This window comes from Protomyctophum bolini (genome assembly GCF_963924005.1).
Source record: "Protomyctophum bolini genome assembly, chromosome: 12".
In the NCBI taxonomy this organism is placed as follows: domain Eukaryota; kingdom Metazoa; phylum Chordata; class Actinopteri; order Myctophiformes; family Myctophidae; genus Protomyctophum; species Protomyctophum bolini.
In genome coordinates, this window is record NC_137873.1 from 27800085 (window position 1) to 27813112 (window position 13028).

The 13028-nt window shown below is 44.1% G+C and overlaps 1 protein-coding gene across 2 annotated transcripts in view; it reads right to left on the bottom strand.

Annotated features, from left to right (window-relative positions):
• cdh6 (cadherin 6) overlaps positions 1–13028 on the bottom strand; it is a 67914-nt gene that overhangs the window by 36510 nt on the left and 18376 nt on the right. Inside the window, exons 2-3 of one of the 2 annotated variants that reach the window (XM_080778755.1) lie at positions 883–1115; positions 689–840 (exon numbers count right to left, since the gene is read on the bottom strand). In XM_080778755.1, coding sequence (XP_080634881.1) covers positions 689–840; positions 883–967 — 237 coding nt within the window. In that variant the 5' untranslated portion in view covers positions 968–1115. Of the gene's footprint in view, positions 1–688; positions 1116–13028 lie in introns of both variants that reach the window. The other variant, XM_080778754.1, reaches the window with a different exon arrangement.

Sequence of the window (13028 nt, forward strand, 5' to 3'; positions counted from 1 at the left end):
TTGATAAGAAAATGACTAACAGTACACTGTCAAATACAGCTATGCTGCTGGAAGAGGAGCGACTCTTATCTCCAACAATAACGTTGATAAAAAGGGAGTGGATATGCAGTGTGTGAGGCATGATTCATTCATAACTCCATCGATGGTATCTCATGTGAAGATCTGCTATTTTCTGTGCATGCATCGTACGTCAGTATGAATCAGGCTTAACCCTCAAACCCCAGCATGCCCATTCTGGAGGGAACATTTACAGATCTACAAGCTCCTCCATTTAAGCATTGGCTAAATTAAATGACTAGTACACTTCATCTTGAGAGAATAAGGTATTTCCTGAGAAACAGGGAGAGACAATTTGATAAGGTTTGGCTGCCCCTTGTCCATTACTTGAGTAGAAACAATTAATAGACAGGATACCACTGATGTGGTTGACTGTATGCCATTTTGTTTTCCATGAGCTTTTTATCATCTTTCTATTTTATTCTATGGTATGCAGTGTCACTGCAGTATGGGTGGGAGGGTTGAGGGTTTTCTTTCTCTTGTATTTTTTCTTTAATTTTTTGTTTTCTATAAAAGATGTAAAAAATGTATTTCATATCATAAGGCTTGTATAACACTTTATAATCTGTTCAATAAAAACCTATTTGACAAAAGAAAAGGCGAGTGGTTCACTCCAAGCAGAGCCTCTTACCTTGCCAATGTACTGGTTCTCGGTGCCAGTGAACTCTTCCTGGAGGAAGAACTGGTTCCACATCCATCCTCTTCTCACTCGTTTCAGTAGCTTGGATCCCCCGATGACAGCTGGCTCCACTTTGTCATCATCTATCTCCCTCGTCTCCACACCTGTCCGTGGGCCAATCAGGGACAACTCCCTCGTCTCCACACCTGTCCGTGGGCCAATCAGGGACATGGCATCCATGGAAATGAAGCACATGTAGGCCCATAATGGGCCTAACAAGATAGTCCTCATGACTCCTGTAGGTGAAGTCAAGCCCAGTCTGGACTGTGTTCTAGCTCTATCTCCCCAGACGGACTGTGGCTTTGGATTGGGAGATGGGTCCGTCGATCATATTCCTCTATGTTTCCATTGGCTGGAGGTTGGTGGGGGGTTGTGGTACCTGTGGGCAGAAAGAAGCAGAAAGGTAAGTCACAAGGTAAGGTCAGCAGGCTTTTCTGAGGTCAAACTTTGTTTAGTTTTTTATTATAGTTTTACTTCTTTTTAGGTTGCCGGTCCTGAACTGTTTGAGGTCATGCGCAATTTCACCGGCTAACCACTGTCGTCGCAACACGGCACAATGTGAGCTGGTAGTTCGAACTACAACTTCTTGCCAATTGTTCAACCCACAATAGGTACGCTGTAGGGTTCATGTGGTTAAACTGCTTTGAAGAGTCTCTCTCTCTCTGGGTAGTATTAGTCTCTCTCTCTCTCTGGGTATAGTGCCAGACACTGCAGAGAGGAGACGAGAGCATTCTGAGACAAGGAACAGTGGGAAGGAGGCAGGCACTATTATCCTGATGCCAATGTTTTAATCGGTCTAACACCATGGAATGCACCTATCTCTCTCTCTCTCTCTCTCTCTCTCTTTAACCATAAGTCATAGGGAGGTGTCAGAGCAAAGGCTGCAACCAGAGTGTCAGACAGAAGCGGCTCATAGAATTATAGGTCTTGTGATTCAAGTCACCCCCCCTCCCAACACACACACACACACACACACACACACACACACACACACAAGCATACAATTATGTGTGTACACACAGTGGTCCAGTGGTTTGTGAGCTAATCTCACAAACCACTGGACCGAGGACTACCAAACTTTTTGTGCCCGCTGCCAGTAGCTAGGACAAACATGTCACTATTTTTTCCAATCCTCCAATGACAACAATGTTGTTCAAATCAGCACTCATACAGACAAAGTGACAGACACCGCGGCACAGACGCGAGTCCTGCAACACAGACGGACAGACTACAGCACTTGGAACAGACACGCCTTAATTTAAAGTTCACATAACGTGACAATAAGTCCTCCACATGACAACACACCCCACATACGTGGACACAGATAGACTAGACAGGCTAGAGTTTGAAGCTTTTGAAAAATGATGCAATATTGTTACATACTGTACTATCATATCTGCCATGCAATGCTGCTATGCCAATGCATTTATTCTGCCTCTCTGTCGCTCAAACAATGCCACTATCATAAGCAGAGTTTACATTCCAATATTATAACACATCATCTAAAAAAACATTATCAACGCATCTATGCCTATATTTCCAATGCAGCTTATAATCAACACATCTTGACCTGCCATGACAAAAGCTGACAACTGATTTTACCCACAATACAATGTTGATGCTTTGAAGGTTGACGCGATGCCACATCATTCCTGGTTATGTCACTTTCTGCCTCAATTGACCTATAGCAAAGCCCCTCCCCAAACTGCTATGGTCCAATCACAGCTAAGCATGGGGTAGACAAACCTCTCCACCACTAGTTTTCCTATAATGATTAAAAAATTGTTTTAAAAAAGAAATGTCACGCCCATATTTTTCCAGTGCATATGGCAGGCCATGTTGACAGATTTGGAAGAGATTTTGAAGGTCTGGTTCCAAAAATGAACCAGTATTTAATGTGTAAAATCCATGATATTTACATTGGAATGAATGAGCCCGGCTGAGAGACCGGGGCTTAGCCATAGGTGAATTACCTGCAGGTACTTTGGCTTCATGGAAAAGCAAAGAACTGATACTATACTGTATACTATATGCAGTGGAGAATTACACAGCCCTGGATAATCCACCATTCCTGGCGGAGATCTGCATTCCACGAAGGGCCTATAAGCTCTTTTTAGTTTGGAATTATGTCATCATGTCTGTGAACTGTATTTGTGATCCCTATTTTCCTGTTTTCTACCTCTGTTCTTAAAACATATGTCGCCGCAAATAACTAAAGCCAGTAGTGATGAATTAGTTTTGACGGGCAGTTGAAAAACTTCCTTCTAGCTCCCAATGAGAAAGAAATACAAACTAAACTAAACAAAACAAAAACTATGAGCTGTGTGTGATAAATGTGTGTGTATGTGGGTGGTACGACACACATACACGATCAAGTATGTCTGCGTGTACAGAGATAACAGATGCACGCTTTTGGCTGACAAATAGGACAGCTTGTCTAGGGCTGAACGCACTCACGCACGCAGACACGCACGTACGCACACACACATCTGGACCTGCCAAGAAAGCATTTGTGGTGTTGGTTAGGAAGAAGACACTCCATGATATCATATTAACACATCAAAGACATAAAGGACTGGAAAAGGCCACTGCATGTCTCGCAAATACTAGAAGATATGGCAGACAAAAGACATCAGAGTGTGTCAGAGAAAAGCTGCAAGGATAAGTGCTGCGTAATCTTCAACACATCTCTCACAGGGTGTGTGTGCGTGCGTGCATGCGTGCGTGCGATGAATGAAAGATTAATTCATATATACACCCAGTACTCACAATTGTCAGTTCAACTGCAATACATGTCTAAATGCTTGGAAAACCTTCTCCTGTCCTTCCTGTCTATACATCTAGGCCGGGCTATATCTTGTGCCAACCCTTATCCCTAAATTATTTGCCATTTTTTACTATTTAAAAAAACCTTTTAGATAGTTCAAATAGCCGAATCTACAAGCTCACAATGTCTCGATGTAGATCGGCTAGTTGAACTATTTTAAAATGGTTTTTTTTCAAAATAGTAAAAGATGGCAAATACGTTTAGGGATAATCCGGATAAGGGTGGCGCAAGATGAGGCCCCTAGTCCCCGTTCATCATTGGATTAAGAAGTGAAATCAATAAAGGTTCATAACTTTGGAAGTGATTCACCTGTCCATGTACCAATACTGTGTGCATAGCATGCGTTTGTAGATCTGCTGGTATTTTCACAGTTTATTTGCCTATTTAGACATGCCCATGAATAGCGATGCTGTAGGTTCATGTGGTTAAGCCTGGCTTGTAAATTGTTGTACGGCACGGTTGCTTCGTGAGCTTGTAGATCTGCTGTTTTTGGAGTGCAACAGCGTCCGTGTTCATTAGTGAAATGATCTGCTACACTGCAGTGGCAGCAGAAGTATAGTTCTACCACCATGGAACTAACAGTAACTCTTTTCTTCTCGGCATATGCCAGGCACGAAAAGCACAAACCTCTTCCTCAGACTGACTGCTGACTTACATATCGGTGCCTAGCATCTGAAAACCCCTTTTCAAAAAGAATGCACTTAAAAAAAGGCACTACTGTCTGTTAGTGTTGATGGTAAAAGCCAGGCACAGTCCCATCACTCTGGAAGGGACACTTATGCAGCAATTACCCCAACTGAAAGGAAGTGTGCTTTTATCTTCCTACACAGGCATCTGCCAATGGCTTTCTAACACAGAAAAACAGCACCCATTTGTTGTGTTATTTTTTATTTAATTATTTTTTTCCTTTACAAATGTAGTGGCTTAAGGATTCTGTGTGCACACACACACACACACACACACACACACACACACACACCACAATCTTAAATGAACACAGAGGACTTGACTGTGTATGATGTTTTGCTCAGTGGGTCCTCACACATGTGACGTGTGATATTTAGATGTTTAAACACCCTGAGCGGCTTAAACAGAGGTCTCCGTCCTATAAAAATAGTTACGCTCAGCGCTCAGGACGCTTTATTACCAAATTAGTGTCATTTTTACAAGTTTCAGGCATTTGTTTTATTTACTACTGTACAGTTGTAAGAGGACATATTACAGAGAAGGGGGAACGGCCACTATGAAATCTTGACTTGTCATCGGTGTACTATAGGCCTACTTGGATTCAAGTGCGGGTGTCATACGTTTTAATGAAGTCCATGCAAAAGTCCATGCACAAGGCAAAAACTGTTGTCAGTTCAGCAACAAACAAACAAACAAACAAACACAAAACATAGACTATAGACCTAGAACTAGGTTAGAACTTCAAAGTGAAACAGTACTGCCAGCTGAAATGGAGTAGAAGAGAGGGGTATATACTGTATATTGGAGTGAACTAATGAGGAGCACGAGTAACGTGTGGAGGGGCTGGCTCTGATTGGCTGTGGGGAATGGAGCGAGATACTAACTACCGGTAGCAAGAGGAGACAGGTGAGAGGAGCTAACGGGCTGGGCATGAGGAAGGATCTCTGTGGTCTTGACATTCATTTGCGAGGGTACAATATATTCAAAGATTTGCGCCACATTTTCACGATTTTTCAAAAATAGCAGACCTACAAACTCGTAGGTATGAGCTTGTAGATCTAGTATATAGTATAACATAATGCTTAAAACACCGAAAGGTGTTCCCGCCCAAAATTGACTAAATATTCAGGATTTTACTGTCAACACAGAGCACTTTTAACAAAAAATCAAATAAAAAACTTGATCACAAAAAAAAAAAAAACACAGAGCACTGGGCAAACAACATCATGGTTGAGGCAGGAGGTATACTCCCATTCAAATGTTTTTATCCTGTACGCCGTGTATGGCGACCTTGAGTGCCCTGAAAGGCGCCTTATAAATAAAATGTATTATTATTATTATTAAATGTCTCCTGAGTTCCTGAAAGATTGTTGTTGACTTCCAAACATTATGTTTGTATGTATGAAAGCTTTTCTATTTTCTCTTCATTGAGAAATCATCTAGAAAGCACAAGGGCTGGTGGGTGGTCGGGGGGAGTTTAGGAGACGGACAGGCGAGAAGCTGGGAGGGAAATGCTGCGGGAGACATACTATACTACTCCTGTATACTGTAGTTATTTAAGAATCTGCACTGACAGTGCAGGAAAACAGTAGAGATAAGTATGCAGAATAATGAGAATAATGAGTAATGAGAAAGACACCGACAGCCAGACTGCACTGCATGGTGTTCAACGGTATGCCAGCAGAGCTGTGTGTGGTTCTGGAGGCAAACATCAGAACCAGCAGTGGAGCATAGCCTTGACTGGAGATGCTATTTCACATTGTATTCTAGTAGAGCACAACTGTTATTCTTCTCTAAAATGGTCTTTTTCCTGAAGTGTATAATAAGGTATCCTGCTGGCTTTGTTGGAATATATTGTGCTACTTACTTTGTGTGAAGGAGTCAGTGTTGCCTGTGCTAATCTTGTGAATAAAACACCGAACGGACACTGGCAACAGCAGAAGTAGTTCTTGATAATGAGCTGTTCTTCCTTTCAGGTGATCCACGTCTCAGCTGTCTAAAGCGTATTGTACAGTTGCATTCAGCCAAGGCTGAAAGCCAACAACTTGCATCAAAAATGTCATCGATTGTGCAGTGACGCCATGGTGCACATCGCACAGTCCTCTGGCTCTAACACGGTTCGAGTTCTGCTTCCTTACATGTCTCATGAGTATGGAGACGTGTTTGAAAATAATTGGGGTGACAGTATAGTGGCTCAGGAGACCGAGTTGCCGTCTTGTAATTGGAAGGGTCCCGGTTTGAACCCCAGCTCGTCATGGCTACGTGTCCTTGAGCATGACACTTAACACCCATTGTAAAGTACTTTGGAGAAAGGAGCTATAGAGAAATGCACTATTTACCAATTAGGTAGAAAAGAACAACTTCCCTACTACTTCCCGTCTACCCACAGAACGGAATGTTACATCCGTGTATCCACAGTTACAAAATCTGCACAAATTGGCCCGTACTTCATAGGAAATAGACTTGTCAGTGGAATTGTGTTGCTAGGGAACAGCTTGGGTCCAAGTTGATTTCCTGTCAGCTACTGATATTCAATACTGAATACTCAATACCGATATACAGTACAATCACTGCAAACAGGAAGGAAACTTGGAAACATTTAGAATGTTTATGTTGTCAAGTGTGAAAATGTCTTTAGCTTTCCAGCAAGTTTGTTCCACTTTAGATGCAATGGCAGGCGGCACATTGCTTTTGTGTTTTTAGTTTTTCATGAACACACTTCCACCCCAGGCAGAATAGCTCAACAACATTGCCCGGGAAAACAAACAAAACGGAAAAGTGAAAATAAACAAAGCTGAATATAATGGCCATTTAAAACTACGCACGTACCAGCAAAAATGCCATTGGAGCAGCAAAGCAATCGTGCAAACTTTGACCTCTGAGTGTGCACGTACGCACGCACGCACGTACGCACGCACGCACGCGCACACACGCACACACACACACACACACACACACACACACACACACACACACACACACACACACACACACACACACACACACACACACACACGCACACGCACACACGTTAATTCAGTCTTTCATTACTTTTCCATCGCTTCTTCTCTCGCCCTCCCTCGTTATTTCTGGCCTAGCTCTCCTCCACATATACCCCTCGCACACTTTATCTTAACCTCTTTCTCTACCTCTGAAACACTTTCTACTTTTTGCTCTTTACATACATATTCCCCGTTGCATTAAGACATTTTTTCTCTTTAACTGTATCTTCCCCCCCACCCTCTCTCTCTCTCTCTCGCTCTCATGCTTCTCTCTCTCTCTCTCTCTCATGCTTCTCTCTCTCTCTCTCTCTCTCTCTCTCTCATGCTATGTCTAATGACCCCCCCCCCCTCCATTCTCTGGGCAAGGCAGAAACCCACCACAGCTGCCCCTGGAGGACTATTGACTAATTACATTGCATTAGCTGGCTACAAAGGGTAATGATGATGCATGCTCTCTACTTCTCCCGCTTCCTCATTCTCTTCCTCTGTCTCTCCCTCATTGACTCTCTCTCTGTGTGTGTGTGTGTGTGTGTGTGTGTGTGTGTGTGTGTGTGTGTGTGTGTGTGTGTGTGTGTGTGTGTGTGCGTGCGTGCGTGCGTGCGTGCGTGCGTGCGTGCGTGTGTGTACTGCATTAGCCCCATTAGCCGAGCGCTTCATGAAAAAGCTCTAACTGAATCAGGTAGAGAACACACACAGGAGACGTATTGATTCCGCTCTGTCACAATTACTCATGTTTTAACGAGGCTCGGAGCTCGGTAATCACTTGGCCAAAGACGGTCGAGCTTCTTAATATGTTTTCCAGTTCAAAGGGATTACCCTTGCCAGTATGTGCAATAATGTATGTGTGTGTGTGTGTGTGTGTGTGTGTGTGTGTTGTTGACGTGTACAATGTGTAAAGGAGTACGAGAGAATGGGGGAGTGCACGCAAGAGTGGGTGTGTATTTGTGTGTGTGTGTCTGCACGTGTGTGCGTGCGTACATGTGCGTGTGTTTCCAAGCTGTCACAGGCCCCCCACTATCAAGGTTCCTGCATGCATGTGTACACTGTGTGTGGCTTCCAGCGATGCTAAATACCACTTAATGCCCTCAAGCTGGGGCCACCTATACATCATACAGTCACCTTCCACTTCAGAGCTGTGTGCGTGCGTGCGTGCATGCGTGCATCGTGCATACAGTATGTGAACAAGTAAGCCTACTTACACTCGTGTGTGTTTGTGTTTGCACTTGCATTTGAAAAGAGTAAACACAAGAGTGTAAACTGTGATGTGTTGTGCATACTAACATGTGCTACACAGGGTGCATAACTGCGTATATAGCGTTAGTCCGACGTCACAATAATCCGACACGCACAAATCCGACGACCCAATATTCCGTCCATATTAGAGCCCCATACTAACCCTATCCCCAAACACTAACCCTAATCGCACATGGAAGCAACGGGTGAGTTTTAAACTCTTTTAGACCTGAGGTCGATGTGTGCCGCGCTGTTCCACACACCAGCCAAGCCATGGAGACATTGACATGTCCGGGACATCCCGACTCAGAACCAGCATAGACATCAAACAACTGATGCCGTTTTCTCATCTGGAACTTGTCATAAGTTTGGGTGAAAAGATTTTGGGCGTTTGTCCTTCAGTTTATCCAGAAATGCTGTTAGCATTCACCTCGCAGCCAGCCATTAGCTTCAGTGATGGCCTCTAACAACTTTAACAAGCCACTTTTTAGCTTGACTGAAACAGCGATACCAAACCCTCCTTTCTCCCCCACGCCACGCCAAGGCTTGTTAATTCAGAGAACCACATGTCAGGTCAAGGTCAAGGTATCAGAATGATACACAGAGACACATTTCAAAACTGTAGGAAAATGTTATTTATCCAATAGGTAAGATATGCTTAATGCATAAAGCTACAATCTGTAAGTTTGATGTCTTACTCAGTTCTCGACATGAGAGACCACTGCGCTGCCAAGAATGCCCGCTTGGCCAGGGTATATATTGCACTATGAGCGTCAGGCAGTATTATTACTGTATGTCATAGTTGTCATTGACCAGATCACTTAAATACTTTTGTTCTATTCTCCAATCAGGTTGTCTAGATAACCAAGTTTTCAAATCATGTTGTAGATTTTCTTTACAGTCAGGTTCTAAATGTTATTATATCTATAGGTAGAGGCCTCGTATAAGCCCTGTGGGCTTCTTGCCTCAACCTTTCCCTCATATTTTTAATTTATGCATGTTTTATTGTATTATTTTAATACTGTGCAAAATAAAAAACAAAACAAATCAAATGTCAAAAAGTAGGTGCCAGGTTGTACATGTCTCAATGGAAGAGTAGCAAGTATTGACCAAAGAATCCTCCTGTATACATTCTTGTTGAATAATACAGCAGCTTCATCATCGTTGCTACATATTCATGAAACAGGTTGGGACTCTTGGGAGACGAGACAAGGAGCAGTCGTGTGGTCCGACAGTTTGAAGGACCAATGGCACCCGACGTGGTGAGAGAACACTTACAATGTAAGAATAGCCTATTCCCAGATGGAACTCTTACAATCGATGCAGCCAGCTGCAAACAGGACGTGAGTATGGGCTGTAATAACGGCATGGCCTCCCTGTCCAATATTCAGCTCTCAGCATAAATCTGCTGCATGCTGGAAGTGGTTCCGTTTTGTTATATCATGTACATTAGATCTCTAATTCAGTGTGGCTGAAACTATAGTCTTTAGAAATCTGGATTGTGCATAAACTGCACGTGGCATTCCCAGTAAATTATAATGAATGAATTATGAAGAATTGCATTTTATAGCGCTTTTCCAAGTGCTTTGCAATGGTTCATTCATTCATACATTGGGAGGTGAAGCAGCGAACAGTCAACGCCAGCGTCCACTTCCCACATTCACACACCAATGGTTGCGAGCTCACACCGACCGACTCAATGTAGGGTTCATTGTCTTGCCCAAGGACACTTCGACATGTGGACAGGAGGAGCCGGGATTCGAACCCACCCAGGGATCATTGGACGGCCTGCTCTACCTCCTGAGCCACAGCCACCCCAAATTATGAATCACTGAATGATGTCATCTATACATGTGTATATTTGAGGAATATGTCTTACAAGACAAACAAAAAGCAAGGTTGGCCAGAGATGGCCCAGACCGAGACCTGCAGAATTGTTATCACTGAGCAAAGTTGCATATTTGTACGCTAGTACTGTACACTCTGCTATAAACTGTTTGATAAACATGTCGACTGACCTTCAGAGCTTATCTCTCTCTTCCTTCCTTACCTGCCCTCTCTGCTCTGCTCCTCTCTCTTTTTGTCTAGCATATTTTCCAGGGCGGAGCACAGCTCAATTGCTCTCTGGGGAAATTTGAGGTACTGTATAGCTGTGGACCGTTTCTTTCTCTCTCTCTCTCTCCATGTGTGTGTGTGTGTGTGTGTGTGTGTGTGTGTGTGTGTGTGTGTGTGTGTGTGTGTGTGTGTGTGTGCGTGTGCGTGTGTGCATGTGTGTGCGTGGTGCATATTGTGTGTGCGTTTCTGTTTCTGTGTGGGAAGAATATGCCCCACCTGTCTGGATGACAGGCAGTCTGGGAGTTCCAGTGTGCACGCACATGTGCACGTGCGTGAGTGTGTGCGCGTGCATGCACGTACGCTGTGCGTGTCACCACCTTGCAGATGACCACTAAGACCCCCGCCAACTCTCAGGGGACCAATTAGAGGTGAAGAAAGGAAAATGTCAGCCAGCCATGTGCGTGTGTGCGTGCACTTGTGCGCAATCCCAGCCACCTCTCCACATCAGAACAGACCAGTAACCATCTGAAGGCAGCCATGAGCATCCATACAGCCTGTCCCCACGGTGCGCGCACACACACACACACACACACACACACACACACACGTTTTCTCCCCCATGCAGTCTCTGTCCAGCTAACCGTGTGCTCACACCAAATAGTTATGTCAAATTCAGTAGTTGTCAACTATATGCTACTTAAAATTCCTCTTGAACAGTACATAGGCCTACTGTATCTGAATGATCGTAGACAGGAACACATTTTACAACAACTATAGACATTTCAAATATGAAGTGAATCAATATTGAGCAAGCGCATATGGCCTATGCATGTAAAATGCTACCAGAAACCACCTTTTGTTGTACTATGCAGGTGAAATAAACTGTTACCAACTGTCATCATCGTTAGCACTCCATTTCCTCAAAACTACATAAATAAGCAACGTCCTTCGCCTGGATTCTGTCACCATGCAGTCAGCTTGTGACTGCATGGTGACAGAATCCATGGGCGAAGTATAGGTGACAGGGACACAGCGACATGGCGACACCCAGCGACAAGATTGCTGCTGGTGTGAGCACAGAGTTACTCTCTCTCACCCGTACATGCACACGCGCGCACATACACACGCAAAATTGTTCTCTCTCTTGGAACACCTTTTCTCTCTATCTCTCTTTCTATCTCTCTCATACAAAAATACACTAGTACACACGCTGTGTTTCTCTCTCTGCGTCCGTGACCCGTCTTTCCTTCCCTCATTCTCACTTCCTTCCATCCATCAGGCCGTGTGGTCCCTGAGTCCTTCAGTGTGAAGTCTCATTATGAATAAACCATAAAGCTGGACCAACTTGACTATACGGCAACTTCTCCTGATATACGCTTGACATCTCCATGAATCATTCTCTTTAATACCGAGCGGACATGGGGGGAATTTATCTAACAGTGAGTTGTTCAGTCAGCCAATTAAGTCATGGTCAACTAGGCTGTGTTCGATTCAACTAGTGAGTCCACATAATACAATAGCTAACTGACATAGTCAGTCAGCCAGTCATTAAGTTTATTGGGTGGTGACCACTAGCCAGCCAGCCAGCCAGTCAGTCAGTCAGTTGGCCAGGCAATCAGGCAGTCAGTTGGCCAGTCAATCAAGCTCCCAGTCAGCTAGTCTTCAGGACGATCACCTGACAGTCAGTCAGTCAGTCAGTCAGTCAGTCAGTCAGTCAGTCAGTCAGTCAGTCAGTCAATCAATAAGACAGGCAGTCTAGCAGCCAGCCTGCCTGCCCGCAGGCTAGGCTCATTGGTACTAGACAAAATATCAATAATATTGATCATAAATGCACACAGTGGTCTCTCTCTCCCTCTCTCTCACGCACACAAACACATGCGTGAACGCATGCGCCCGTGCGTGTGCGCACACACATCAGCCACAGCTTGTTTGAAGGGCAGATTGCGTCTAGATCGTGTGCAGTCCACAGGCTAACACAGCACATCAATCCAGCTCTGTTTTCGACTCTCCCACTGTGATCAAGATAAACGTCAATGTAGCTGGCACTGTCATTATCATCTCCCAGTGCTACAGCTATGGCTTCCAAATGATGGGTGGATACAAGACCACTAACAGCCGTCAGTAAATGACCAGTCCACAGCTCGATTGAGATTAGAGTGTAGCTTCTCTAGGTCTAAGGGAGGTCCCATAACGTCTTCACTCATTTCAATTCAGGCCACCATCCGTTTGCATCCAAATATGTCCTTGTCTCGAATATACACAGTATTGTCCTTTGTGCAAATGTATCCACTTGTAATCCAGAGTGTTGTTTGTTGCTCTTTGTTTTCTATAGGCTCAGGGATCCCCCAGGGGTTTACTAGGTGCCCTCCTTTTTCCCATAACAAATCTAGAAAATAGTCAATGTTGTTTTGTGACTTTAGATCAGATATATTTTTAGATCAGTTCCTATAGCGGGGTTTGAAATGGACCGATCTGTAACGAGTGTTGG